The sequence below is a fragment of the Aspergillus aculeatinus genome, assembly GCF_003184765.1.
Source record: "Aspergillus aculeatinus CBS 121060 unplaced genomic scaffold BO66scaffold_36, whole genome shotgun sequence".
Classification (NCBI taxonomy): domain Eukaryota; kingdom Fungi; phylum Ascomycota; class Eurotiomycetes; order Eurotiales; family Aspergillaceae; genus Aspergillus; species Aspergillus aculeatinus.
This window is the reverse complement of record NW_020291505.1, coordinates 219751-243742: the sequence shown is the minus strand read 5'-3', so window position 1 is coordinate 243742 and position 23992 is coordinate 219751. Positions and strand designations below refer to the sequence as shown.

The 23992-nt window shown below is 49.2% G+C and overlaps 10 protein-coding genes across 10 annotated transcripts; 7 read left to right on the top strand and 3 right to left on the bottom strand.

The window, feature by feature from the left end:
* Positions 1 to 307: 307 nt before the first annotated feature.
* BO66DRAFT_412973 (magnesium transporter CorA family protein) lies at positions 308 to 4884 on the bottom strand (the record flags this gene model as incomplete). Its single annotated transcript, XM_025649386.1, has 4 exons — positions 308 to 981; positions 1043 to 2083; positions 2870 to 3396; positions 3476 to 4884. 4 exons carry the CDS (start codon positions 4882 to 4884, stop codon positions 308 to 310), a joined length of 3651 nt encoding a protein of 1216 aa, XP_025502036.1.
* A 2207-nt stretch (positions 4885 to 7091) lies between these two features.
* Positions 7092 to 8721, top strand: BO66DRAFT_377856 (homoserine kinase). Its single transcript, XM_025645772.1, has 3 exons — positions 7092 to 7673; positions 7755 to 8053; positions 8142 to 8721. The coding sequence occupies exons 1-3, from the start codon at positions 7244 to 7246 to the stop codon at positions 8481 to 8483; spliced, it is 1071 nt and encodes a 356-aa protein (XP_025502035.1). The 5' UTR covers positions 7092 to 7243; the 3' UTR covers positions 8484 to 8721.
* Positions 8722 to 8997: 276 nt separating this feature from the next.
* Positions 8998 to 9790, top strand: BO66DRAFT_353382 (signal peptidase complex subunit 1). Its single transcript, XM_025644808.1, has 3 exons — positions 8998 to 9059; positions 9127 to 9186; positions 9261 to 9790. The coding sequence occupies exons 1-3, from the start codon at positions 9012 to 9014 to the stop codon at positions 9465 to 9467; spliced, it is 315 nt and encodes a 104-aa protein (XP_025502034.1). The 5' UTR covers positions 8998 to 9011; the 3' UTR covers positions 9468 to 9790.
* BO66DRAFT_327429 (SCF ubiquitin ligase complex subunit HRT1) lies at positions 9692 to 10239 on the bottom strand (the record flags this gene model as incomplete). The annotated part of the gene is made up of 4 exons (XM_025643946.1): positions 9692 to 9790; positions 9853 to 9923; positions 9985 to 10063; positions 10126 to 10239. 4 exons carry the CDS (start codon positions 10237 to 10239, stop codon positions 9692 to 9694), a joined length of 363 nt encoding a protein of 120 aa, XP_025502033.1.
* A 794-nt stretch (positions 10240 to 11033) lies between these two features.
* On the top strand, positions 11034 to 12897 carry BO66DRAFT_130838 (proline-rich nuclear receptor coactivator motif-containing protein). Its single transcript, XM_025641991.1, has one exon. The coding sequence runs from the start codon at positions 11195 to 11197 to the stop codon at positions 12605 to 12607; it is 1413 nt and encodes a 470-aa protein (XP_025502032.1). The 5' UTR covers positions 11034 to 11194; the 3' UTR covers positions 12608 to 12897.
* A 2814-nt stretch (positions 12898 to 15711) lies between these two features.
* On the top strand, positions 15712 to 17749 carry BO66DRAFT_130805 (SMI1/KNR4 family protein). Its single transcript, XM_025641990.1, has 2 exons — positions 15712 to 16027; positions 16123 to 17749. Exons 1-2 carry the CDS (start codon positions 16017 to 16019, stop codon positions 17663 to 17665), a joined length of 1554 nt encoding a protein of 517 aa, XP_025502031.1. The 5' UTR covers positions 15712 to 16016; the 3' UTR covers positions 17666 to 17749.
* On the top strand, positions 17750 to 18131 carry BO66DRAFT_130794 (uncharacterized protein). Its single transcript, XM_025641988.1, has one exon. The coding sequence runs from the start codon at positions 17834 to 17836 to the stop codon at positions 18038 to 18040; it is 207 nt and encodes a 68-aa protein (XP_025502030.1). The 5' UTR covers positions 17750 to 17833; the 3' UTR covers positions 18041 to 18131.
* Positions 18132 to 18541: 410 nt separating this feature from the next.
* On the bottom strand, positions 18542 to 19495 carry BO66DRAFT_130802 (thioredoxin domain-containing protein). Its single transcript, XM_025641989.1, has one exon. The coding sequence runs from the start codon at positions 19356 to 19358 to the stop codon at positions 18642 to 18644; it is 717 nt and encodes a 238-aa protein (XP_025502029.1). The 5' UTR covers positions 19359 to 19495; the 3' UTR covers positions 18542 to 18641.
* Positions 19496 to 19958: 463 nt separating this feature from the next.
* gmtA (GDP-mannose transporter) lies at positions 19959 to 21562 on the top strand. Its single transcript, XM_025641987.1, has 4 exons — positions 19959 to 20287; positions 20381 to 20468; positions 20535 to 20906; positions 20969 to 21562. The coding sequence occupies exons 1-4, from the start codon at positions 20045 to 20047 to the stop codon at positions 21409 to 21411; spliced, it is 1146 nt and encodes a 381-aa protein (XP_025502028.1). The 5' UTR covers positions 19959 to 20044; the 3' UTR covers positions 21412 to 21562.
* Positions 21563 to 22393: 831 nt separating this feature from the next.
* BO66DRAFT_327238 (25S rRNA (uracil2634-N3)-methyltransferase) lies at positions 22394 to 23931 on the top strand (the record flags this gene model as incomplete). Its single annotated transcript, XM_025643938.1, has 2 exons — positions 22394 to 22583; positions 22949 to 23931. 2 exons carry the CDS (start codon positions 22394 to 22396, stop codon positions 23929 to 23931), a joined length of 1173 nt encoding a protein of 390 aa, XP_025502027.1.
* Between the last annotated feature and the right edge of the window lie 61 nt (positions 23932 to 23992).

Below are 23992 nucleotides of genomic sequence, written 5' to 3'. Positions count from 1 at the left end.
AACGCAGGAGTCATCTTGAATGAACCAAGCGTCCTAGCCCAAGGATACTCGTATAACGCAAGAAGTAAATGGTTTCCAGGTAATTGACGCACTTAAGTCAGCATCAATAATACACATTCAGCAACATCACATGTCAATCCAAGAAGGGTATCTATGTTCACATATATCCAAGAACACAAGATCTCTCACGATGTCGGGGTCAACGGGTCCCAAAGCCTGATTCACGCATATACTTTCAAACCCCCAAAAGAAGAAAGGGAAAAGTAGAGCGAACCGGTCAGCGTGGGACAGCACCGGTGTCTGGAGTCTATTCAATTGCCCACAGCGCGGTCCATAGTGCGGTCAGGGCAAAAAAAGCGTTCCATACATCGTGACGGAGACCCGCCGCCATACTCATATAGTACGCAGCGCCCAAGTAGCTGCAGGTGATAACGCCATTTGAGTCCCGGACCCCATAGGAAGAATTTAACCACTGCCCCACGGGACAACTGAAGCCTAAAGCGGACGGGCAGTTTCGGACGAGACTGTGGCAGACGTCCTGGCAGGGGAGGATCTCTTTATAGGGACCCGGCTGGATGTCAGTGTCGATCAACGGATTCCGTGATCGATTTGTGGCAGGATTAGTCAATAAACTACTGTTGGTGATGGAGGTGCCGTTTGAAAATGCCTGGCCCGCATTGCGGACTTGAAGAAAGGAGTCGGTGCTCGAAAAGTCTTGGCACCGGGGGATTGTTACAGCGCAAAGCCACTGCTTGTAGGCCTCGGCGCAGCTGTCGCAGGAGACAGCGAGGGAAAACACAGTTTCGCTGGAAGCATTGCACTGAACCTGTTGGAGGGAGTAATTGAAATTTTGGTAGAGAGATGCGGCATTGTCGTCATAGAATGTGCGTAAGATCGGGATTTGAGCGGACGAGTTCGATGGCACGGCATAGGCGACTTCTGAACAGAATGAAAGGTCGTACACCAGCGCGCAATTGTCCTCTGTCCTTCTATCAGCAAAGACTGTGCATAGGAGGCAACAGAGTCCGACTGTAGAGCTCACCTGTCTTCGTAGAAAAATTCATCGGCTTCCAAACCTTCCCACCGCCACCTATTATCCCATTACCTGCACTGGTAGAATTGCCGTATCGGGCGAGGATCCCTAAGTAGGTAGAGCTTTTATTCAGGCCAGTGGCATAGAGTTGCTCCTTGGGCCGGAGCTTGTCACCACGTGTAGTCATACTGGGCTCCACGTCCTTCATACCGATCTGCGCAAGCCGATCGAGGGCACAAAAGGATCGCTCCAGACCCGATACTGCAGTGCTGTTCAAGTTATTGGCAAACATTGTGTACGGGGGTGTCTTGTTCATCCATATGCTGATGTCCTGGGCGTCAATATCTGTGTCTGTGAGGTTTTTCGTCGTGAAGAGTGCGGCTTTTGTATCCGAGTCCACCAGGTATAGAAGCTGATCCTCGGTATTCACATCGTGAAAAAAGGCATCGGTGGATACTGCGATTTGGTACGTGTACGACCCCGAATACTGCGTGTTATTGGGAGCGGTGACCCCGATATACACATTCCCGTCCGCTGCCAGAGTCGTGCCCATATAGCCCTCCTCCGCGAGAAACACCTGTTGTTCTGCACTGTCATTGTCGGGGCCGGGCTTCTCAAGTGATTCGGACAGCGAGACGAAGACCTGCAGTTGTGGCACAGTGGACGAGGAACCGGTCGCATCTTCCGACTCGTTGAGACTCGGTTTCGAGCAGGCTGTCAGGGACAGATATATGGTCGTCGATCGTTCTGCGACATCTTCGCTCCGTTTCGAAGTAGTTTCGTTGGTGCTGCTGCTATCGCCAGCGGTCGAATCTGTAGGGAAATACCAATGCTGAGTCTCACCCAATCTCAGCGTGCCTTCCTGGTACTGGTTGTTTCCTAGGGATGACACCCCCGTTGGGGCTCGACGGATCAAGTCTAATTCTCGTCCCCGAGTCTCTTCAAACTCCAGTCCATTATATGATTCCAGTGGGAACCCGAACCGTGTGTCGACATCGCCGAGGTATATGGTCCCGTGGCTGGTGACGGCCAGCTGCGCCGAGAATTCTTCTTCAGCATCGTCAGCAGAGACGGGACCAGCGCAAAGAGCCATAGCGAAAGCGATCAGGAAAATAACCGCATCGGCAATCGCAAACCTGTGCGACAAAGCCATTATGAATAGATGTGGTCACGTCCCTCCTGAGCACAATTGACGTAATCATTGGTTATCCAAAAGGGAAAAAAAACCAAAAACAAAAGAGATGTGCTGCCTCTCACGGCTGAGGCCAGCCGAGTCGTGAGAGATAGTTACCGAGTAGTAGATGGAACAACAGGTTCAATCTACGGAGTACTTTGTCAAGGAATGAAGAAAGCGTTCCGATGGGTGTACATTACAGGTCCAGTACATTACAGTACAGTACGCCTCTGTCTGGAGCAAAAAAAGTTCATGTGAACTGTGTTCACCTGGAGCATTCAATCCCAGATATCAACGTGCCTTAGTCATACGTTATCCGGCTTCCTTCCCTCTTGAATGCTTCTAGATTTCATATGAGCTTATCTTAGATGAAAAAGTTTATGGAGATGCATTTAGGACGACATAAGATACACATATATCCCTCTATAGTATATATACACTATCTGAAGCCCCCCCCCAAGCTTCTTCAATACACTTTTTTGGAATGCAACAGACAACTGCACAAATAGCACGGAACACAAAGGGATTAGAGCCAAGCCATGATATGCAAAAGTTTCGTGTCAAACAAGCATGATTTCAAAATCAAGACAATCAATGACTAGGTAATGGAAATCGAGTATACCTGCCTTACACAAGCTTGTAGCGACGTGCGGCCACTCCACTAATGATGATAATAGCACCAATGACGCCGATGATCCCGAAGAACCACGCAAGGCTCTCGGTGTGTTGTCCAGGGACCTCCACATTCATACCAAAGAGACCGCAGATGAGGTTCATGGGCACAAGCATGGTGGCAATGAGTGTCACCTTGCTGAGGACTTTGTTGACATGATTACCCAGCATGAGGTTGGTCACATTCAGCTGCGCAAGATAGTTGGTGTGCGACCGGCTAAGCATTTTTTCAAAATGTGCCAGATTAGACATCATGGTTACGACGTGATCCTGGATGTCGCCTAAATATAGGCCAATGTCACCGCGAGGCGTCACTGAGTACTGTTCATTGCAGCGTTTCGAAAAGCCCCGAATAACATCGGCCTTGCCACCCAATAGCCGCATTAAACTCATGACCTTTTTGCGAAGGCCACCAATGCGTGGTAAAAAGGACTCGAAATCATCCATACGGGCAATGAAAACAAGGTCCTCGATAGCTTCCGACTCGACCTCTATTTCACGGATCACGGGACCAAAGCTATCCACAATATCGTCGCTAGTCCATTACGCGTCAGTTCACAAGAGCATAATAGCCCACGAATTTGATTCCAACTTACATCATGGCATAACAGATCCAGTCGCTGCTGAGTGAGACATAATCGCGAAGCTTTCCGATTCGCTTCCGAACATTAGCTGCATGTGGATTCTCAGTAAATGAGAACGAAAGCACTCCATCGCGAAAGACAACCATATAGAAATTCACGGGCTCCATGAATTGCTCGCTGGTTTTGTCCATCTGGTAAAATGTCCTGAAGCAGACAAAATAATACTGCTTGAAAAGCTCGACCTTTTCACGAGCTTCCTGGGTTAGGATGTCCTCCGTTGTCAAAGGGTGGATGGAGAAAGCTCTGGACAAAGCACCCACTTCGTCTTCTGTAGGGTTCAACACGTCAAGCCACCAGACGCCACCTTCCGGGCCAAGCTGGAAGAGATCACGAAAAGTATCCCCAGGCAAGACCAGGTCACCCAACTCTGCAGCATGCACAGTACTTTGAGATTCCGAAGAGAAAAAGCCAAACCGGGTGGGCTCATTCTCATTTTTCATGTTCTCAAGTGACTCCTTCTCATTCGAAACTTCCGCGAATAGCTTTTCATTCTTCGCGGAAATTGAATCCAGTATATCATCAGATGAATTCTGTGTGCTTGAAGATCGTTTCGTGCCATCACTGTCGGAGTTGTGGACGCCCGCACGAAGGTCGTAGAAAATGCGCGGCTTCTTGCTCTGTGAGCTCAGACTATGCTTACGTCTGCTTGTTGTGGGCTTCACTTGCTGGCTGAGTGCAACAAATTCTTCCAGCTCTTCGTAATCGATGACTGGGATTCTGCCAGGCTGCTCGAACGTTGGCACGCAGCCATCATCGGTGGGCTCCAGTTGTGTGTCCCCAGCCTGCGGACGTATCACACTGGCATTGCTGAACGTTGGACGGCGATGATGCGTACCGCCAGAAACAGTACGTTGAAGAATGGCCTCAATATCAGGAGCTCCGTGGCTCTCCAGGGTATTCGCCCGTTCCCGGCGACGTGGATCTGCGAACGCCTCGACTGAGTTAGGCGGGGAGGTTGATCTAGCTGATACGGATGATTCGCGCGACAAGTTGGCATAATCCTGATGTGTGCGGCTGTAAGTGCGACCATGTCGGACATTGCCGGTGGGATCAACAGAGAAACGACGTCCCAGTGCCGTGAGATCTTGAATCGATCGATCGTCGTCGACAATTGCTTGCTCAAAGTCGCGCGAAAAGGACCCGGCCTCTCGCAGGGCGTCCTGTATAATGAGCAGGTCTGGGCGTTGGGGAGTCTCTGGGTGCAAACCCTGCGGCGCGGTATTTTGCCGGCTAAGCGGCACATCGGGTGCGGCGTCCATTCGAGGCGGATCCAGTTGAAATCTGTGGTCATCGAGTTCGGGGACAGGTGTGCTGTATCTAGTGAGAAACATGTATTTCTCGGACTTCGGTGACTCAGACATTGTGCCGGAATCGATTTCCGTGTAGTCGCTGTGTTTCGGAACTAGTCGATCGGTTTTCTTTTTATAGGATGCGCGTTGCAAGTGACTGAATTTGAACGCCCTGGCTACTTGTTTCTCGACGTGTTCGGCTGGGCTCAAGAACGCGATATTGCACACAGGATGATGGGTGAATTCCCAGGAGTAATTGCTCCTCCATCCATTAGCCAGACCCGCCGGTAGGGCCTGGCATTACCGATGCGCGTCCGTGTGCCAGCTTCAGGATTGCTGGGAAATCGTATTAGGGGGGTCTGGTGTCGCCCCCGCAGAAGACCCTGAACTTGGGGCCCAAAAGAGGGTGAGGGAGGGAGGACTGGTTGTAGCGAAGGCCCGCCAACTTGACTGGATCAGGTGAATAGGAGCGTTGTCGCTTCAGGGGGTTGCAGAAGAGGTGGTTGGACAAAGGAAAGTCCTTTGACCAGTGTCTTCGAAGCTCGCCTCAAGATTCGAGCAATGACGTTAGATGTCCGACTTGACACTAGACGAACACGAGTGCGTGTCAGAAATCCAGATTGATGATCGATGCTGGAAAGGGGTGATCCTAGATTCGGCACCAACACTAGGAAGGGATGAATGTGTTATTAGAAGTTGGGGTTGTAGGAAAGTCGGTTAGAATGACTTGTGTGAGGCCGCAAAGCCAGACTTTTCTCAAGAATTAGGTTGGACAGTGCACTCGGCAAGAGAACTTCACGCAGAAAGTTAGTCACCACTAATCAAAGTCCTTTCGGAACACATTACAGACCTTCTGTGGGATCAACGAAAACGGGGGTGAGTTGTGGTAATCCTGAACTCTCCACCTTGAGAAGGTGATTCCGTCTTAAGCCCAGAGACGAGGAGGGGAAGGGGAGGGGAGGGGGGAGGGAGGGAAGAGGGAGGCAGAAAACCGGAGTTGGTCAATGATCTATTTTACAAGGGCTCAAAGAACAGTGGACTGAAATTACTTACGATGGAGGCGGGCAGAGATTTCCGCTCGAGGGCCACAATAACACTGAGGTGGGACTGCCCGGGTGTAATCGCATGACCATAGCTTGTATACTTCCCTCCTTTTTTGTTTCTCCCTTTTTGTTTTGGGTCAGCGTGAAATGGGGAGGTGGATGATTCCACTCTTTGCTTCCTTAGCTTCAACTCATACAATTTAAACTTGATAGTTAACCTGACCAGTGTATGTACATATATATCTTACAGACAAGACAATACACCCCACAAAGATTGGTACAGAGCGAGAGAGTCAGTGTGGTTACTGTATTGTACTTACAGTACGCAACCACTTCACTTATCACTCTTCATTGTCCAGGCACCAACTGCCACTTCAAAATTACCATACCTTTTACCGACAGAGGATTTACATGAGTAAGGCATGCTTTCAAGAGACACTACGTATGTATCTCGCATCATGAGGTGGTTTCGAATGTTTCATACGTAGTATAGTACAGTATAGTACAGTACAGTACTACATATTGGTATGACTGGTCGTGGTACTACTAAGTGAGTTTATACTACCTCGTATCATGTCAGTAAAGTACTGAACTTTGTCCTGAGCAGATAGACCCAGTGGAGGTTTTCATAGATGCCCTCGACCTCCAGATGTGTTGTAAGTTATGTCTTTGCTCCCGAGTCCCACCTCCTGTTCGAAGATTCTCATTCTCGAGGGCATCAGGCACCAATTTTATATTTAGCTCCAGCATGTCTTCCGTCCCGAGCACGGAAGCCCACGTTCTAGCCGGTAGATTAGTTGATTCGTCGCATGTGATGTCCCGGCCGTAAATCATAATGAGAGTAGTAAACATGGAATCTCCCTCCAAAGATGTCATTACCGCTCATTGCTCCGTTCTACAAGGGAGGCAAAGAAATTAGGGGTTTCCCAGTCTGATCCCTCGTGGTCACAGGGATGGTTTCGGTCCGTTTGCTGGGGGTGAGAGACCCAGTTCATGTTACATGGGTGTTGAAGTAGCCAATACATTAAATAATTGTGGTCGTAAGAGAAAGAGTAAGGTAGTAGAGCAGTAGAGCATCAGAGCGTAGGCCGACTGACTCGATACTGTAGGTTGTAGGAATAGTCAATTCAACTCTGCATGGTTTAGCTTCTCTGGATCCGACCTCGGCCGATCATCGGTCCCCTTCCTTCCCAGAAGTTGAATTTTCGGCCGCGCGCGCCAAGACATGAAGAGTCACCGAGACGAGCAACTTGGAATCGAGTCAACTTCTATCAAAAGTACTTTGGATCCCATTATCATTCTTCCGGGCCATCCTTTCGACCTCTACCATTTTCTGAAGTTTGTTCTCTTGCTCAAGGCCTTTGGTCTTGCCTAACTTTTTGAACACAATGGCTTCTCCCACCTCGTTTTCGTTAAAGATTCCCTGCTCCTCCGCCAATATCGGACCTGGTTTTGATGTGATCGGCCTGGCATTGTCCCTTCATCTCGAACTTCAAGTCACCATTGATACCTCTAAGGGCTCTTCTCCACAACCACTCAATTGTGTGATCACTTACGAGGACCGGAGCAACAGCGTCGAGAAGATCGACCTGGACCCGGAAGTGAATCTGATCACCCGTGTAGCTCTATATGTACTTAGATGCCATGACCAGAGGGCATTCCCCGCTGAGACCCATGTGCACATTGTAAACCCAATTCCACTGGGCCGAGGTCTCGGCTCATCAGGCACTGCAGTCGTGGCCGGTGTAATGCTGGGAAATGAAGTAGGCCGCCTGGGCCTGAGCAAGGAGCGGATGCTAGATTATTGCTTAATGATAGGTGAGTTATCCCAGATGTGAGGTGCAGAGAGGTGGCCAGAACTCTACCGGGGCAGCGGGACTGTGCTGACTATGTTTACAGAGCGACACCCTGACAACGTTGCTGCCTCGCTCTTTGGAGGTTTCGTCGGAACCTACCTCAACGAACTCAAGCCTGAGGACGTAGCGCGCAAGGAAATACCTCTTAGCGAAGTCCTTCCCGCCCCCGCCGGTGGCGTTGATACCGGGAAGAGGCCCCCCGAGCCTCCTATTGGAATCGGCCACTATAGGAAGTTTCAGTGGGCCAAGGAAATCAAGGCTATCGCTATCATTCCCGACTTTGTGGTGCCAACCGCCAACGCAAGAAGCGTCTTGCCGACTTCCTACTCACGAGCGGATGTGGTAAGTTTTTCTGGGCCCTCATTTCGCACCTGGCGTACGGGGTTTATCAAAGAGATGTCTCACGGCACTAATTGGCCACGTCAATCAGGTTTACAACCTCCAACGCGCTGCTTTGCTCCCTGCCGCCCTGGGCAGTTCCCCCCCGGACCCGGATATGATCTATCTGGCTATGCAAGACAAGGTTCACCAGCCTTATCGCCAGACTCTTATTCCGGGTCTGACGGAGATTCTTCAGTCAATGAATCCACGTACCCAACCTGGTCTCTTGGGAATATGCCTTTCAGGCGCGGGTCCAACTATTTTGGCTCTAGCAACCGACAATTTCGAGGAAATCGCAGATCGTATCATTGCTCGATTTGCTTCCAATAACATCACTTGTCAGTGGAAGCTGCTCGAGCCTGCCCAAGCCGGTGCCACTATCCAGTACTAAAGAACGTGCCAATTTACCACAATTGCATGCCGCTTTCCTCAAGAATTCACATAGGCATACAGATCTGAAGCAAGATTCTATGGTCTTATAGCGTGCCAATCTGCGAGTAAATAGATATTTACCGGAGCAAAGCATGCACACAAGAAATGGTTGCAGGGATCATAAAGTGGACTTGCTACTTAATGACCTGTATAATGGTTAAAAGCCCGATATCTGAGGGGCCTCCCGAATCACTTGCACGATCCTCGGCTTAGGCCCTATAGAGTTGACTATGTAGCTATTCAACCAACAAACACCGTTGGTGTTGATTGTATTTTTGTTTGTTTAGCTGGTGAACAATAGAAGTCGCCGCACACGGTGGCTTATCTGTATCGGAGCCTCGATAAGTCAAAGGCGGTGGAGATAATGCCACGACTTCAACTCCTGCTGCCGCCACTACGTGGAAGGGGCTGTGTCTGACCACGAAGAGTCAAAGCCGACCGTGAGCGTTGATTATCCTCATTTAAGTGCACGCCCACAGAATTTGCCATGGACAATCTGCTAGCACCTATCCAAGATGCTCTGGAAGGCCAAATAGTAAGTAGACTCCTGCTCGTTAGTCAAACATAACAGAGCATTAACCCGGTCCTTTCTACCTTGACAGGACTACCAAGGCCAGCACATGGCAGAACTTCTTTCTACGGTCCTTCTTATCATGTCAGGTGTGAGTACAAGCATGCTGGATTCACCAATGTCGCTGTGTCTGTCCCATGGGCCGCTTACGAGTATTCTTGAAAGGCTATTGCTTTCCTTGTGGGATACATTCAGCAAGACATTCATCTAACCCTCTGGGTTGGACTCGCGGGTACAGTAGCAACTGGCTTGATGGTGATCCCGCCTTGGCCTATGTACAACAAGAGGCCTGAAAAATGGCTGGCACCGACGTCGGCAGATATGGGAGTTGCAGGGGTCATGGTAGATGGTGTAAAGTTGCATGAGATTTAGCTGTGGACTTTACAATTCATTCTGAGCCTGATTCGATCACGGTTGTCCGCGTCCCTCACGAACAGCCTAGATCTGTATGAATAATTCGAAAGTCACTGCTCGGAATGCAAAAGAAACCGCTCAACGCCACCCAATCCCTCCCAATCCGATCATACTCAGTTAGAGAATTACGAGTGAAGCCATGGCCAGCCTGCTGTCTGGACCCAATCGCAGCAGACACGAGTCTACCGACCATACTTTTGAAACTCCCAGTCTCTGTTGTCTAAGGGACAGACTTGGCGAGTTTTCAGCCATCGTGAGATACAGTGGAAGTGGAAGGCGTGCTTGGCAGGAGTAATTCCGATCAGTGATCTGTACACAAAAAACGAGGAGAGGATAAGCTCACATTACAGATGCCCCAGGCTACTGTACACTCTTCCGTCGTAGATGAACCTTGATTTGCCTGGCATTCGATGCCTGCAATTATAACACGTCAGACACGTCAGGCATCAGGTTTAAAAAAGAATGACAGCCGTACATAAATCCATGATATGGTTGCGGCAAATCGCACAGTTGTCGACAACAATGTCCCAAGCCCACAGAGCCACAGCGTTCCACTAGAGCGATACTTGTGTTATTTCCGATGTGCAGATAGGAGAACGGCTTCAAGTGGCTATACCTTCTTGACCTCGAACTTTTTCTTGCCATCACTGGAGGCATCTGTGGCCTTGGACATCTCCTTCGCCTTAGAGGCGCCAGAAGTGGTCGCCTCTTTCATTTCCACGTCCGCCATTTTCACTTGTGTTGAGGTCGTTCCTTATATGTTCAGTGAGCGCGGGGTTGTAGGCGAAGGCCAGATGATGCCTTCTCTAGTTGCGTAGGCTCGGAAGAGGGGCGTGCAGCTTGGAGGATTACGTAGGTTTCGGTTGATAGAGCAGGCGGTACCTCGATTAGTTAGACTAGGTCCTGTCAGTTTAACTGATAACTTGTTGCGGTGTACGTACGGTACAGTGTAGGCAGGGCAATTAGCGCGAGACACCTTGATTACTAGGACGTACGCAAGTAAACACACTTCTCACACTTCTGCGAGAACCGTCAAATCTTCTTATAGTTCGTGATTACCAAGTTGTGGACTCGAAGGGAGAGAGCGAAGATATCAACCGCACTGTAACTGACTGAAAACAACTGCTTGCTACCTGATCCTCGACCGACTTTACTGTACGCAGTGAGCCAAGGTGGGCGGCGGATGCTGAGTCATCACTGTTCACCCCCGCTCCTCCCACCCCCAGCCTTTCTTCTTCCCGCCCTTCCCATGGTCCAACAACCACTTCGAACCCAACCCAGCTTCAACGACTTCCTACAATGTTTCCCAGCCTGCTTTCTTTACTCTGTCTTTCATCGCTCGTGTAAATGCGAGCATGTCTAGGATCTCTGGCTTACTTCCTCTTTTACCATCCTCTTACTCATTCCACACTTGATCTTGTACACAGAAGCTTGCATATATTCCCCGTGCACACCCTCCGATCCAAGGCCAACTGGTTGGGCTACACCTCACCATCGCACTGCGCAATTGTCACTTCGTCGTCTCTTGAGATTGTAGTGTCGGGTATTCCAGCACAGGCTGCTGGACACACTGCGTAATACAGCGAATTTCTCGCCTAATTATTCTGACTTGGCTCTACTTGTTATCGCGCTTGTTTTCTCATATCCGCTTCCGAAGCTGTGTCTATCTTCGAAGGCCTTTCACAATGTCAACCCAATCACCTACTCCTCCAACGCCAAAGGGTCCTCGAAACAATCGTCGGAATTCGAAAAGAAATACCACCCCCCTGTCTCAGAAGGTCACCTTACTGGCAACCCCGCCCTCGTCGCCACCACGGAATCAGAGTCCTGGCGGAACTGCCACGGACTCTTCTTTCAACTATAACCCTAGTGCGTCTAAGAAGAAGCCTGCGCGGACCAACAGAAAACCTCGCGATGCATCAAGGGCCTCTCCTATTTCTAGCAACGGGCATCGGCATACCTCATCGCACTCACACAATCTTTCCACCCCACAAGCAAAGGACAGCTCGCATTATGCAGGTCCTACTTTTCATGCATCGCCAGCGCCGTCCGCTCTTCCAATACCAAGCTTTTTTTCCAAGTCGTTGCCTGAGTCGGACATCTCTTCGGGGCTAGAAGCCGACAACGACAATCTCGATACCAGTCCAGAATCAGAAAGTACGCCCTCCAAATCTAGAGTGCGTCCGGTCTATGAGGACGAAGGACGCAAACCCACCCCACTCGATTTTCTCTTCAAAGCTGCAGTTGAAGCTCGAAATACTCAGCAGCCGCATAGCCCGGAGTCGATCATGAGAATATCATCCCCACAAACCGCTTCGAAAGCTCTTTGCAACCGCAGTACCATCGGCGCTGGCGCTAGCGATGGACTCTTCACGGCCGATGTGGATGGTCCCGAAAGCAGTCAATCGCTCATCGGGGCCTCATTCGCTGCATCCTACAAGGATCGCATGAATGCTCTGCGGTCAGCCAGTTCACCCTCTCCGTCAACAGACCACCTGGACGAAAATGAACGACAGGTTAAGACAGAGGCTTTGAAGAGCCTGCTGCTCAACCCTCGTCCTCAGAGACCGTCCTCAGCCTCGGTTACGGCCCAGAAACAACATGGAAGCTTCAGTGGGCATTCCTCTGCCAACCATAATGTGCCTCACTTTGCGACTCCCCTAAGAGCAACTTCTGGGCCACCTGCTTCTTACTCGCATGGTATGTCTACCGAGCACCAACAACCCGTTCCTGGCATCGGTTCGTATTCGCCATTACCATACACGCAACACCACGCTTTTCACCAATCCCAGCCCCCATACTCGCCTCTTCGAAAGGAGGTTCTCTCGACGAAAGTTGGGAATAGACCGACTGTTCCTGGAGAAGCGCACTACCCTCCTCCACATACCTACGGGCAGCCAAGGTCTCCGCCTAAATACGTACAGTACCCAATGTACTATCCCCCACCTCAGCACTCTCCCGTGTCACGTGCCATCTCGGTTAGTCCGGCTGCGCAATCTGTCGATACTAAGAAGATGGAGGATGATTTGCGACGTATATTGAAACTCGATGCGCCCTCCGGTGTTTCAGCTGGTGGCATTCAAAGCTCATTCGCCTGACTGCATCTACAGTCACAGAATGCTAGCCTTTACTCTTGTGCTGATATTTGTTCCCGATCAATTCTTATCTTGATGCTTCGGGTCTTGAGTACCATCTGTTCAATGATTGATTTGAGCTCAACTCCAGCTTCTGAGCGCATCTAGGGCGATACTAATAGCCGTGTTCGCATCATTGCATGTCTTTCCTTCAGACTATGATATGTCTTTAACCTTCCCGATTTTCTATCTGGCTCAGTAGCTATTCTTCCCTGCTTGCCTTGTTTCTCGTTCCTTAAGGGTTTTCGTTTTGGCTTTATCCCCACCAGTCCGCCCTCCCTTGTTGGTATTCACCGCAGCTCATGTTGGTAACTTTATGTTGTGGATGGCTGGGATTATGACTCTCGCTGGGATCAGTTATACCCCATTTGCATCAAACCTGGAGTCTGGTTGCCTTTTGAGTATTTTTCTCTGGGTGTCGAACCGGCAAGGCTTGATGACCGCGTGGTATACTTCATTGTTGTTATTATAGTACTTCCACTCGTCATGTTTCTTTGCTCACATCTCGTCGTGAGGGCTATCTTTCAATTCATGTGTTGCCTTGATGGTCGCATTCTCTGGCCACCCTATATCATGTCGGGATTGTGTGGCACAATGCTTTCTGGCTAGATTACTCGTCATGATGCTGAGGCAATCTTCATCGAGGGCAATTTTGGAGCAGTTGTTGCTGGTACACACGACCCCGCATAACCTTCAGAATCTCTATCATTCCTATGCTTCTATATTTTTCGACACACACTAATCTGTATCTACGTTCATTACCGTCCATGCCTTCCATTATCTGATGTGGCTCTCTCTGCACACAATCATGTGCCGGCTGTTTATCATGGGATTTTCAAACACTCTCCGTGTCGTGATACATGAGTGATGACGCATATAAGTGATGTTGCTATGGGTCATGGCTAAGGGGGGAGCCACCCCCCACCCCTTGCTGCTTGTTGCATAGGCATCAGGCGAGCTTCCCAAGAAGAATCAGAACAGATGACAGTATTCATGGACACTGGCTGCTTAGCGAGGCAGATAACTCAGAAAGGAATTTGGAAGGAAACATGGACATATTATATTATATGAATATATATACATATATATTTACATATGAATATATGTGAGTATGTATAAACTCTAGCCCTGCCTGGCGGAGAATGTGAAAGGACAAGGTTAAGGAGTAGCGATAGACTAAAGATAGCTACCTAGTAGATATTAGAGAGTCCGTACCTGCGTAATTACACCCAATGACCTCAAGGTTGTCATCCACTGCATCTAATTAACCTGACTGGAAGAGAGTCCAGAACGCGGACAGAAGCCGCCACGACAACGAAGCCAACAAGCCTAACGGCGAAATGGTACGTACGGAGTAGTTCCCGACGACCCACTCGGCTTCTGCTCCACTTTGCACTGAAAAAATTACGCGGCCAGACACAAAAAGAGTTGATGAAGATGAAGATGGAGCATGTAGGTTACTTCTCTGTATCAGTACTATTTTGAGTAGGACACAGGAATAATAATAATGAGTCAACCGGGACTGTTTGTATTCATTTGTCTATGTACTGTATCGCATTATACCTTTATGGTATGTAGGGACTTGAGTTCGATTACCGCTTTAGGGGAAATTAATATTGACACCAGTTGTATTTCTAATACAGCCAGTGTTAGACCCTATGAAGTAAGTGGTAACTTAGAGCTTTCTCAGCTCCTTCTCCTTTATGTTAGTGTATATATAGAATCCATGATGTGGTTATTCAAAATGAGATTGATATGAATATAGACCCCTTAACCATAATAAAAGGAATAGAAAAAGATTCCCTAGTCAATATAATCAGCCCTGGAGAATCCCAGTAGCTCCTAACATAGAAAACATTCTACCAAAAACATAGATATCTCTAATACCATTACCGGTTGTACGGGAAAGACTGCTGGTGTCAGTATCAATTATTTGCATTAAAGGGGTTTGATGATATAACTAACTACTAGGTACTTTATGTGCTGTGTACCAGGTATGACCACTCCGTAATCACCAGTTAGCTGTAAGTACAGAGTCTACATAGCAACTTCCTCATATCCGGATTCAGCTATGATACTTAAACAAGAGCGCAGGAATGCAGTGGCGCTCTTTAGAACCCGAGCTTCCCTCGCGCAGAACGTGCATTCAGGAGAATTTCTAGGCAGTTTGATGAAGAAGAAAGAGAGAGAGCTATAGCAGCTATACTGTACTGTACTGTATAGTACATTAGGATAGCCCCCGAATTTCAGATAGTAAAGGCAGGAAATCCGGCCAGCCAACTTCAGCAGTCTCCCCTTCCTTCCCTGGTTCCAGATGCCGCCGCAATTCCAGGGGCAATCTCTGTTCACTACTCCGTACAGAGTGATCATCTTAGATACATATTAAGCAAGTTAGTAGTTAACTACTTGTACTGCAGTAAGCACACAGACTATCTCACAATAATCCCTGGTGAACAGGATGAATTAAATGGGTACTAATGATCAAAGTCATCACTAACTAAGTTACGGAATACAGCAGTTATATATAAATCAGATCTCAGACGATACTAATTAAATACCCTGTACAGAGTAAGTCAGAGCTAATCGATTATCTTAGTTGCTATTTACTTTCCTCTTCTTGCCTCCTCCCCTCCCTCTTTCTTCATCCATCCCCAGTTTACTCTGTACTTATCCACGGATTCAGTTGCTTCTTTCCAATACTGATATCAAGCATTGCTCACTGGAATAGGCTCTTGAATCGATTTTTATTCTTATTCTTATAGGGTTGGTTCTCCTCTCAATTCTCCGATCTCCTAATCCTTACCGGTCAGGTCTATTTTTCATGATTGATTTGTTCTTTTGAGATCTTCTCTTCTCTTCTTTTCTTCTGCAATTCTACTTCTACACTCTGACTACTCTCCCTCCCTCTCTCCGCCCCTCTTCCCCCTTCCTTGCCGCCTTCCCCTCCCACTCCGTCCACTTCTCTTCTCTTTCTTCCCTCCCTCCCCCCCTCCGTCTCCTCATCTTAATTATTCACACACTCACACTCATATTCACACTCACACTCACATTTCCTCCTCCTCTTTCCCACCTCCCCCTTCCACATCCCTTTTCGTTCCCTGCCCCCGGCCCGAAAAGAGCTTCCCATTACAACACGCGATTTTCTCTCATCCGTCAATCACTCCATTTCGTCACTCACCTCCACAATTTGAACATATCTTGCAACTCAAGTCCTTGAACAACACGACAGACTTCGGTTTCCTGCATCAACCTCAGACACAGAGCCAATGGTCACCTTCCGCTGTTCCTGATCTAGGCAACGAAGAAACATCCGTTCGGACACGCAACTCGGCTTCTTGTTACATCTTCCTCCCTTCCCCACCCGCCTCTCACAATGGCGAATGCGTAAGTGCTTTATATTCTTTGTGGTTGACAGAAACACACGAAACCATATCTCTTATCGACTTTACTGCTGTCAGACCATCTAACCGCTTAGATAGCATCGGTTCAGCATGGCGTTCCTTTTGGCATACCATGACTTCCTATGATCGCCATGCATCCCACGACTCACCTTATCGATCAGGCAAACATGTACCTCTCAGTCAAAGCCGACACGAGCCACTCACGTCTATTGCGACAAGTGCTATCGAATCGCGCCCAGATTTAACTGCCCCTTACGATGACGACCAGCAGAAAGGCTCGAATGGCTGGTCTGGATCTCCTACGGGTACGGGGTCCCCGAATCGCCCTTATTCGCCTGGTATGCGTTCATTGTCATCACAAAAGCGGCAGTCAACCGACCCCGGTGTGGAAGGAGTTCCGGAGATCCAGATGCAAAGCTTTCACGACGGCGCCCCGCCTCCACCCCCGGTTGGTCACTCGTGGAGAAAAATTGACAGATGGCTGGAACACAATTACGAGGAGCTTTTCGATAACTTGTGTGAGGGCTGTACACAGAATGATATCAACGAATTGGAGCACGAACTAGATTGTAGCTTGCCACTAGAGGTTCGGGAGTCGTTGATGATGCACGATGGGCAGGAGCGCCCGGGTTTGCCTACTGGCATCATCTTCGGATGTATGCTCCTTGACTGTGAGGAAATCGTCCAGGAATGGAAGAACTGGAGGACAGTCAATGAAGAATTCTTGAGCAGCTCGATGATGAACTCGGCCCCGAAAGCAGTCGTCAGCTCGTCTTCGGCCGTTCCGCCCACGCAAGCGTCAAATCCCATGTGGAGACAGGATCTTCTCGAGCGTCAGGACTCGCAGCCCCCGAATGCTGTTCAAAAGGCGTATGCTCATCCTGCGTGGATTCCTCTGGCTCGTGACTGGGGCGGCAATCACATTGCGATTGATCTGGCCCCCGGGCCTGCTGGGAAGTGGGGGCAGGTCATCCTATTTGGCCGTGACTATGATTGCAAATATGTGGTCGCTCGGTCTTGGGCCGCATTTCTGGCCATGTTTGCCGATGATATTTGCGGCGGCAAGGTTCACGTGGACGAAGAAACCAATGAGCTCAAGCTTCTCGAATTCAAGGCGCAGAATGTCGAACCCCCTTATCTCGAGATTTTACGCTGGAGAACTGATCAAAAGTATGGTCGAAAACCACCTCGCCGCAAGACTCCCAGCGGCTTAGGACTGACTACAGGAGGCAAATCTGGCCAAGCATCCCCCTATGGCAGCCCCACCCCGAGTGAAGAACGTGGCAGGTCGCCGCATCGCTTCTCAAATCGTGGTTCTACTCAAAGCCCAAAGACTCAGTTTGGCATCTCAAGTCCCCTGGCTCGCGTCACGGAAGAGGCCACAAGTCCTGTTCACACCACAGCGGATGCTAGTAACTCAGAACTTGCATTCAAAGATGAACAGACCGAGGATTTGATGGAGATCGCTACGCCCCAGATATCTGGGAAAGAGAATGACGAAGCACTGGGAGCCGAGCCTGAGCATGGACTTTCAGAAACAGACAAGGGACTGTCAGACCAACCTCCCGCTACCGGGTTGAACCCTGAGGTCTTAGGCGAGATGAAAAATGTAACTATCTAGACATCGTTTTTGCAGCGCTGTTTTGTTCTTTGTATTTCTGCCAATCCGTTTCCCTTATCATGCCTTCGCTCTGACTATGAGCATTTTATACTTTCGCAGTATTAATGAAGGTTGATCTTTTGTTCGATTGTCGAGCATGCCATTTTCTCCTCGGCCCATTGGCCAGCGATGGGGATATTAACTTATTATCTGAGTCCATTGTATAAACTTCTCACTTTGTCCTTCATGGCCCCAATGGCTTTGACTTTTGTTTCTTATTCTACCTCATTTGCTGTCCGAGCATTCTCTGCTGATCGTCATTGCTTAGGCAGTTGTCTGTGGATCCTTTCGTCGCCTTTCTTCTCTGTCTTATGCCTTTACGATGTTTGTATGTAATCTTACTTGACAATGATGCGGTATCCGACCACTTCCGGCGAGTCACATCCAGTCATTCTTCTATTTTAATTGCTCGGTTCCTGGCCATGAACACTCAAGGAAGTGTTCAATGGTAAATCTGCCAAGAGTCGGATCGCCTGCAGGGACCATCCGTCCCATCGTGATGAAAATGCGCAAAATGACTAAGGCAGGTGGCTAAAATCTTTGTTTTTTCCCGACACGAACTTTGCATCGATCACACGGGGCTCGTTTGGTTCAATGTTTCGAGCCATCCGGTGAAAGCACTTTTGCTTGTAGCGGCGACAACCATAGACGAGCTTGGTCATCATTTGATTGATCACGCGAAAATAAGAGGTCCTATAGCTTAGTGCGTGACGCAGAAACTTGCGATTAAAGCGCATCTGTTCACCAAATGCTCACAGACACGGGCATCCCAGCACCACAGTGCATGGTTCGGGATACTCAAATCCGTCAATTATGCAAGGGCCTATTGCTTCCATCATTATGCTTTCTGGGGTCGGAAAGGCTTCATCTCGTTCAACTCATAGTCACCATGCATTGGTGATTACGCCCAAGCCCTATTTTGGAGGCGAATTCAATGCTAATCCCAATCATCATCCTCACCATCCTCGCCGCCAGCAAGGCGGCGTTGATATACGTTACCGCTCCGGATGGCCCGTTGCCTTCCATACCCTCGCCCATTTTTGTCGTTGTCGCTGTCTTCGTCAGACTGGTCTGAGGTGTCACCCGTAGCCTTGATTTTCTCTTGGGTGAGGATTCCTTTCCAAAGAAGCCGTTTCTCTAGCGTTGCCGTGCTGAACCCGTCTGTCCCATCGCGCCCACCTGATCCAAGGCCCTCGAATCCCACCACACGTTCGACCGCTACCCCATCTTTGAAACCTATGACACAGGGAAGGACACGAATCTTGAGCTTTTCTACAACAAACGGGGTGTCCCGCACGTCAACCCGCGCAAAGCGTACTTCGTGGTGCTGAGAAGCCAGCGCCCGGATGTGCTCGTCCATGGTGCTGCAACGCGCGAAATCTGGGTGTGCGAAGTGAATGACACATCGGTGGGTTTGTGTTGTGAAATCCAGAAGTAATTGGTCGGTTCTTAGGATGGGATAGAGACTATCCTCAACGACTGTTCCAATAGGAGCTGCGGTGCTGCGGGCCGCGTCGTTCTGGGCTGCAGTAAACTCAGCGTTGAGCTGTTCGATTCGATGCGCGCGGTACGATGAATCGTCTTCGTTCTCCAAAGCTTCAAGAAGGGCATCGTCGTCGGATTCATCCCGGTCTCTGGTAAGATGATGGGCCATGGAGATGAGCGTTTTGGGGAATGTTGACGAACTTGCGTATGTAATTGGTATCCTTGCTGGGAATAACAAAAGGACTAGGCGAGAGATACTGGAGGTGTTCAGCGAAGAGAGGAAGCGAACTGAAGGGAGGAAGATTGTCTGTGTTTGCCCGTGTATTGTCCGTTGTGGGGGACTGTATTTGTATTCGGAATATTACCGTAATTGTATGTTCTATGTACATACATAAGCTGGTAAATTAAAATTACTTTTCACTGGTACCAATAGAGATTGCCGCATCCGGAACCAGAGATCGGCCTCTGCCACCTGCACTGCAGCCAGCCAAGAGTTCTGCTGAACAACACTTCCCGACTCTTCCTCACTCCCTCACTCTGCAGCCTTTATCAAATTCCTCCCATCTTCTCACCATTACCACTCTTATTCCCCCCCCCCCCCCCAAAACCTCCTTCCATTCTCTTTCTCTTATCATTACTTTTGCGCCTTCTCTTGCTCCTCCGTTTAGAGCCATTCCCCTGAGGGACTTGTCTGTATCTTTGATTTTAAGGTTGTTATAAGGACTTTTTGTTCCTTGAAACAACTCCTATCGACACCTTGTCGCTCACTCCGCCAACTGCGACTATCTGAATCCCATTTGAACATCCTCTCTCAAATTGTGCTCTCGCCAATTCCCTCCGTCTCAAGTCAACAAAATGGCCGACGGAAAGAGGACAGATGACTATACGATTGAGATGGACAAACTGGATCAAGGCAACAAGGGTTTCGAGGCGCCGCCGCCGCCTCAGCCAAGGAGCGCCCCATCCAACTCTTTGCAAAATAATCCAATCCTGCCAGTATTAGCTTACTGTGGATCGTCCATCCTGATGACAGTGATGAATAAATATGTCCTCTCCGGCACGGACTTCAATCTCAATTTCTTCCTCCTCTGTATCCAGGTACGTCGATGCAGCATTGAGCACCAGAAACTCATATTTGCGCGAAGCGCGTGTACGAAGATGCTGACCGCAGTTGTCTTTATCTGTCCCCAGTCCGTCGTTTGCATCGTCGCAATTCAGACGTGCAAAGCCTGCGGCATAATCACTTACCGTGATTTTAGCGCGGATGAGGCCAGGAAGTGTATGCAGTTCCAAAGGCAGCCCTACCCGTTGAAACAGATGCTGACTGAATCTCGATCATACTTAGGGTTTCCAATTACCCTGTTGTTGATTGGCATGATCTACACGGGCTCTAAGGCGCTCCAGTTCCTTTCAATTCCAGTATACACCATTTTCAAAAATTTGACCATCATCCTTATCGCCTATGGTGAAGTTCTGTGGTTCGGTGGCTCTGTCACCGGGCTCACGCTGTTCTCCTTCGGCCTGATGGTTTTGAGCTCACTCATTGCTGCGTGGGCAGACATCAAACACGCTGTCGAAAGCAGCTCCGACGCGACCACTACGGTTTCGACATTGAATGCCGGCTACATCTGGATGTTGATCAACTGCCTCTGCACTTCTTCCTACGTATTGGGCATGCGAAAACGGATCAAGCTCACAAATTTCAAAGACTTTGATAGTCAGTCGTTTCCCCTCCGATCATGATCTCGCATCCGCCCTGTTTCTGACGTACCTTTCTAGCCATGTTCTATAACAACCTTCTCTCCATTCCTGTGTTGATCGTACTTTCCGGCTTGCTAGAGGATTGGTCATCTACGAACGTCAACCGCAATTTCCCCCCTGTCGACCGTAACAGTATTATCTTCGCTATGATTCTCTCGGGCTTGTCTACGGTCTTCATTTCATACACATCTGCATGGTGCGTTCGTGTGACTTCTTCCACGACGTACTCCATGGTCGGCGCTCTCAACAAGCTGCCCATTGCGGTTTCTGGATTGATCTTCTTCGATGCACCAGTCACGTTTCCCAGTGTTTCAGCTATTGTGGTGGGCTTCGTCAGTGGTATTGTCTATGCCATTGCCAAAATCAAGCAGAATGCCAAGCCCAAAACGGGCGTTTTGCCCACCGCTAATCCTCCCGTGAGCGCCAGCAGTCAGAGCATGAGAGATTCGTTGCGGTCTTGAATAGAGTTACGCTTGTTAGCACAAACGGTCTGGCTCTAGGATAGAGTTGCCAAGCTGACCACCGGGACCGGTGCTCTGTTTGTGTAATACTTCCACAGTGCAGCGTGTACAAATCATTAGACTGAGTGAAACAAGGAAATCATGCTAATTCAGTAGGTGCAAGAGGCCCTCAAGACTCATTGTTGCGTTTTACATCTTCAAAGCCCCTTGTCGTCTTGACTCAGTCACTTCAACTTCATTTCTATGCTGCATAATATTCTTCGACTTTTAGTCGGCATCGCCAGCATTTATATTTTCACCTTCAGGGTGCGCAGGGGATGCGACAACATTTTCTTGACCAGTTTGTTGTATCTCCGTTTCTCTCGGAATTTCCTCCTCCATCCGCATGGGGCATGGCTAAAGGCGTGTCTTTTCCTTTGACACGGGTTGATTTCACGAAGTCCACCATGGGAAGCGAAGGCAGCGTGGGGTGGGGGTGAATGAACCAATGTGTCTTAGTGTCTTGAGTCTGTATATATGAAAGTCCTATATCACATTTTAATAAAGCCATAGATATTGGTAAATAGTATAGTTGTCGGAAGAGTCGATGTCGCATGCTAAATGTTCTACCTTGGATAGTAGGGGACTTTTTATGTTTCGTACCTGGGCATGTTTGAGGGGGGGGGAAAGATCACAGTCAAATTTACGCGGCGGTGGCTATACCATAAATACAGGCAATAAAATACCTAACCTCCTGATAGTCAACCACATCCCGACTTAACCAAGAGCGGCGAATCAATTCATCAATTGCCCTACTTTACATTCTGTGGCTACCTAGCCCTGTCTTTCTCTGTGTCTCCCTCGCCTTTTCTTTCGTTTTCTCCTTTTTTCTCTGTTCTATTGGTTTGGATAATCAATGGGCAAAGCCAAGAAGGGCCGCCTCCAGAAAGGCTCCGGTGTTGCTGCGGGGGCAGCAGCCCATCAGCCCAAAAAGCACCGGAAAATGCACACATTTTCTCGACTGTCCACGACGACAACGACTCCTCCTCCTCCTCTTGGTCCCCCCGCAATTAAGCATGATGGCAAGGACTCAAAGACTATAACAGGAGCGATCACCTCGCAACAGCCAAAACAGCATCGGCGACCCATCGTGCCCTTTGGGAAGAAAGATCGCATCTTGTTGGTCGGGGAAGGTGAGTTCGTTGTTTGCAGCTAGTTCATCTCGCATCGCTCTTGCACCATATCCTTCCTTCCTTGACCATTCTTAAGGCTGCCTGCTTGCAATCATGCCAGTGTCTCCAAGGCTTCAACAGCTGGCGTTGCAGGAATGCATCTTTTTTTAGCTAGGCCGCAACGTCTTGATGACCTGGCACGAAGGAGGGTTGAGGCGGGCAGTGTGTGTTGACACGCCCGAGAATACTTTCGCGCTACTTTGTCCTTGAAACATGCTTGCTATCATGGACTGTATGGTTCCAGGTTATAAGCGGCAGAGGTTCCCCATTGTTCGCCATGGCATCACCTGATCTACTTCCAGGAAATATTAATCAAAATCCTCTAGGCGACTTTTCCTTTGCCCGCTCCCTGATCCGTCAGTATCGCTGCAAGGCTGTCCTGGCTACTTGTTATGACTCCAAGGAGACTCTTCAGCGCAAATACCCCAAGGTGGATCTCAATATCCACGACATTCTCGCAACATTCAGCAACCCAGCTAGCTTGAGTGAAGACAAGAACCCATCGCTTGGTCCAAAACGTCAGCTTCCGAAGGTCCTGTTCTCCGTCGATGCTCGGAAACTGGGTCTCCCTGCGGGTGGCGGCAAGGACGTTCGCAACGGCTGGTCTCGGCGAGAGCGTCGGCGTCCGGCATGGCAACAAGCGAGAAATGTAGCTCTCGCTTCCGCCCCGGATGGTGGGCAATGGGATATCATCTCCTTCAATTTTCCCCATGTCGGCGGTCTCTCCACCGATGTCAATCGACAGGTTCGTGCCAACCAAGAACTCTTGGTAGCTTTCTTCAAGGCCTGCATCCCATTGCTATCGCCCAGTACAGGGCTGGTGGATGACGATGAAAGTTATGAGTGGGAGGACTATGAAGGTTCAGATTCGGAGACCAGCCAGAATGATGACGACGATGTCGCCGAAATTAACAAGCCATTACGTTCAATAACGGCCGCCGGCCAGGCTGAAGACCAGCATACGTCTGGTGCGGGTCGAATTCTGGTGACCATATTCGAGGGTGAACCCTATACCTTGTGGAACATCAAGGATCTTGCGCGGCATGCTGGCCTGCGAGTGGTCACGAGCTTCAAATTCCCGTGGGCTTGCTATCAAGGCTATTCGCATGCACGGACACTGGGCGAGATCGAGGGGAAACGTGGAGGTAGAGGCGGATGGCGAGGTGAGGATAGGGATGCAAGAACATATGTATTCGAGCTTAGGAGATGTGACCAACCAGTGCCTGGGAAGAATGCACTATCGACCAAAGCTAATCATGGCGCGAGGAAAAAACGAACGAGAGAAGCTTTTGATAGTGACAGTGATTAAGAACACGACCAAATCCCATAGCTAGACCTAGATATGTATACGAATGAATCGAGTCGAGAAG

What these genes read in the sequence shown, in the direction of transcription:
- BO66DRAFT_377856 (XM_025645772.1), top strand. Translation starts at nt 7,244, where the DNA reads ATGGCTTCTCCCACCTCGTTTTCGTTAAAGATTCCCTGCTCCTCCGCC. An exon ending in AGATTATTGCTTAATGATAG is followed by an intron (nt 7,674 to 7,754) that starts GTGAGTTATCCC and finishes CTATGTTTACAG; the next exon opens with AGCGACACCCTGACAACGTT. An exon ending in CCTACTCACGAGCGGATGTG is followed by an intron (nt 8,054 to 8,141) that starts GTAAGTTTTTCT and finishes CACGTCAATCAG; the next exon opens with GTTTACAACCTCCAACGCGC.
- BO66DRAFT_353382 (XM_025644808.1), top strand. Translation starts at nt 9,012, where the DNA reads ATGGACAATCTGCTAGCACCTATCCAAGATGCTCTGGAAGGCCAAATA. An exon ending in ATGCTCTGGAAGGCCAAATA is followed by an intron (nt 9,060 to 9,126) that starts GTAAGTAGACTC and finishes CTACCTTGACAG; the next exon opens with GACTACCAAGGCCAGCACAT. An exon ending in TCCTTCTTATCATGTCAGGT is followed by an intron (nt 9,187 to 9,260) that starts GTGAGTACAAGC and finishes TATTCTTGAAAG; the next exon opens with GCTATTGCTTTCCTTGTGGG.
- BO66DRAFT_130838 (XM_025641991.1), top strand. Translation starts at nt 11,195, where the DNA reads ATGTCAACCCAATCACCTACTCCTCCAACGCCAAAGGGTCCTCGAAAC.
- BO66DRAFT_130794 (XM_025641988.1), top strand. Translation starts at nt 17,834, where the DNA reads ATGGGGATATTAACTTATTATCTGAGTCCATTGTATAAACTTCTCACT.
- BO66DRAFT_130802 (XM_025641989.1), bottom strand. Translation starts at nt 19,358, where the DNA reads ATGGCCCATCATCTTACCAGAGACCGGGATGAATCCGACGACGATGCC.
- gmtA (XM_025641987.1), top strand. Translation starts at nt 20,045, where the DNA reads ATGGCCGACGGAAAGAGGACAGATGACTATACGATTGAGATGGACAAA. An exon ending in TCTTCCTCCTCTGTATCCAG is followed by an intron (nt 20,288 to 20,380) that starts GTACGTCGATGC and finishes ATCTGTCCCCAG; the next exon opens with TCCGTCGTTTGCATCGTCGC. An exon ending in CGCGGATGAGGCCAGGAAGT is followed by an intron (nt 20,469 to 20,534) that starts GTATGCAGTTCC and finishes GATCATACTTAG; the next exon opens with GGTTTCCAATTACCCTGTTG.